The sequence below is a fragment of the Bison bison genome, unplaced genomic scaffold (assembly GCF_000754665.1).
Source record: "Bison bison bison isolate TAMUID 2011002044 unplaced genomic scaffold, Bison_UMD1.0 scf7180017864313, whole genome shotgun sequence".
In the NCBI taxonomy this organism is placed as follows: Eukaryota; Metazoa; Chordata; class Mammalia; order Artiodactyla; family Bovidae; genus Bison; species Bison bison.
In genome coordinates, this window is record NW_011494885.1 from 728,993 (window position 1) to 730,343 (window position 1,351).

General features: G+C 46.3%; 1 protein-coding gene across 1 annotated transcript in view; it reads left to right on the forward strand.

The window, feature by feature from the left end:
• Nucleotides 1–203: 203 nt before the first annotated feature.
• The window catches only part of LOC104997646 (seminal plasma protein BSP-30 kDa), a 3,644-nt gene continuing 2,496 nt past the window's right edge, over nucleotides 204–1,351 (forward strand). The window contains exons 1-2 of the mRNA XM_010852539.1: nucleotides 204–296; nucleotides 483–530. Of these exons, the coding sequence (XP_010850841.1) occupies nucleotides 221–296; nucleotides 483–530 (124 nt within the window). The 5' untranslated portion in view covers nucleotides 204–220. The remainder of the gene's footprint in view (nucleotides 297–482; nucleotides 531–1,351) is intronic.

A 1,351-nucleotide genomic window follows, 5' to 3' on the forward strand; every position in this document is an offset into this window, starting at 1 on the left:
GTTTTAAGTGCATTTCAAACCCCTGAGGCTTGGGGACATTGCCAGCCAATGTCCTGTACTTTCCATCGGAGAGATAAACTTGCCCTGCATGCTCTCAGGCTGAGGAACGATCAAGCATCTACCAGGTGAGGTTGATTCTTATCAGGTTGAAGGGACGTGGGGGTCACCGGTTAAATAAGAAGCAGATCGACGTTGGTCAGCCACAGGAGAGCAAGCTACCATGGCACCGCGAGTGGGGCTCTTTCTGATTTGGGCTGGTGCGTCTGTGTTTCAACAACTGCACCCTGTGAATGGAGGTGAGGGAGGGGAGACAGACTAGAATTGGTGAGAAAGACCCTGCCCCAGACACGGCGATTGTGCAGTGCTAGTCGCTCAGTCGTGTCTGACCCTTTTGCAACCCACTTGACTGTAGCCCTTCAGGTTCTCTGTCCATGGAATTTCCCTGGCAAGAATACTGCAGTGGGTTGCCATTTCTTCCCCAGGGGATATTCCCGACCCAGGGAGCAAACCCACGCCTCCTGGAATGGCAGGTGAGTTCTTTAATGCTGAACCACCAGGGAAGCCCACCCCAGACATGGACTGATGAGTACGTCATGACAATAATAATACTGTGACTAATACCGCTGCCATCTCTTGAATGTGTCAGAAGGGCCAGCTGCTATAACATTCACATTTTATTTGATTTTCCAGCAACTCTATGAAATTGAAACCCGGGTGAGTTTGGCAACAGAGCGAAGGGCCTTTCTGGGAGATGTCTCATTCCTAAATCTCCATTGCACTGTCCCAGACATGGGCAACCTACGCCAGGGTTGGTTATGTTGTTCAAATGAAGAGTTTCTGATGTTTGTAGAGTTGACTGTTTGAAATATTGGGTTGGCCAAAAAATGTTGCTTCTTGTTTTGCCATACCACTGTATGAAAAAACCAGAACCAACTTTTGGGCCAACCAAGTAAGAGGGACTGTGTGGTCTCAGGGCAGGTCCAAAGAACAGTGAGTGTCTGACTTTGTGGTTGAATCCGTGTGTCTCGGCAGGGGAGCAATGCGAATGTGTCAGGGTCTCCCTCCCCTGTTCAGTTTACCCTGTAGTCATCGAGTGTATCTGTTCAGAGTAAACAAGGACTTCAGAATAGAAAAGAAAACAAAAGAGACACAGGGCATGTCCTACTACTGACGATAGTCTGGTTGTGGCTCTGTTTTGGGCTTTTTTGGTTGCTGCTGCTACTTTTTTTGTTGTTCTTATTTTGTTTTTTATTTTTAATTGGAGGATAACTGCTTTACAATGTTGTGTTGATTTCTGCCGTATGACAATGCAAATCAGCCACAAATATATATATATATATATATATATATA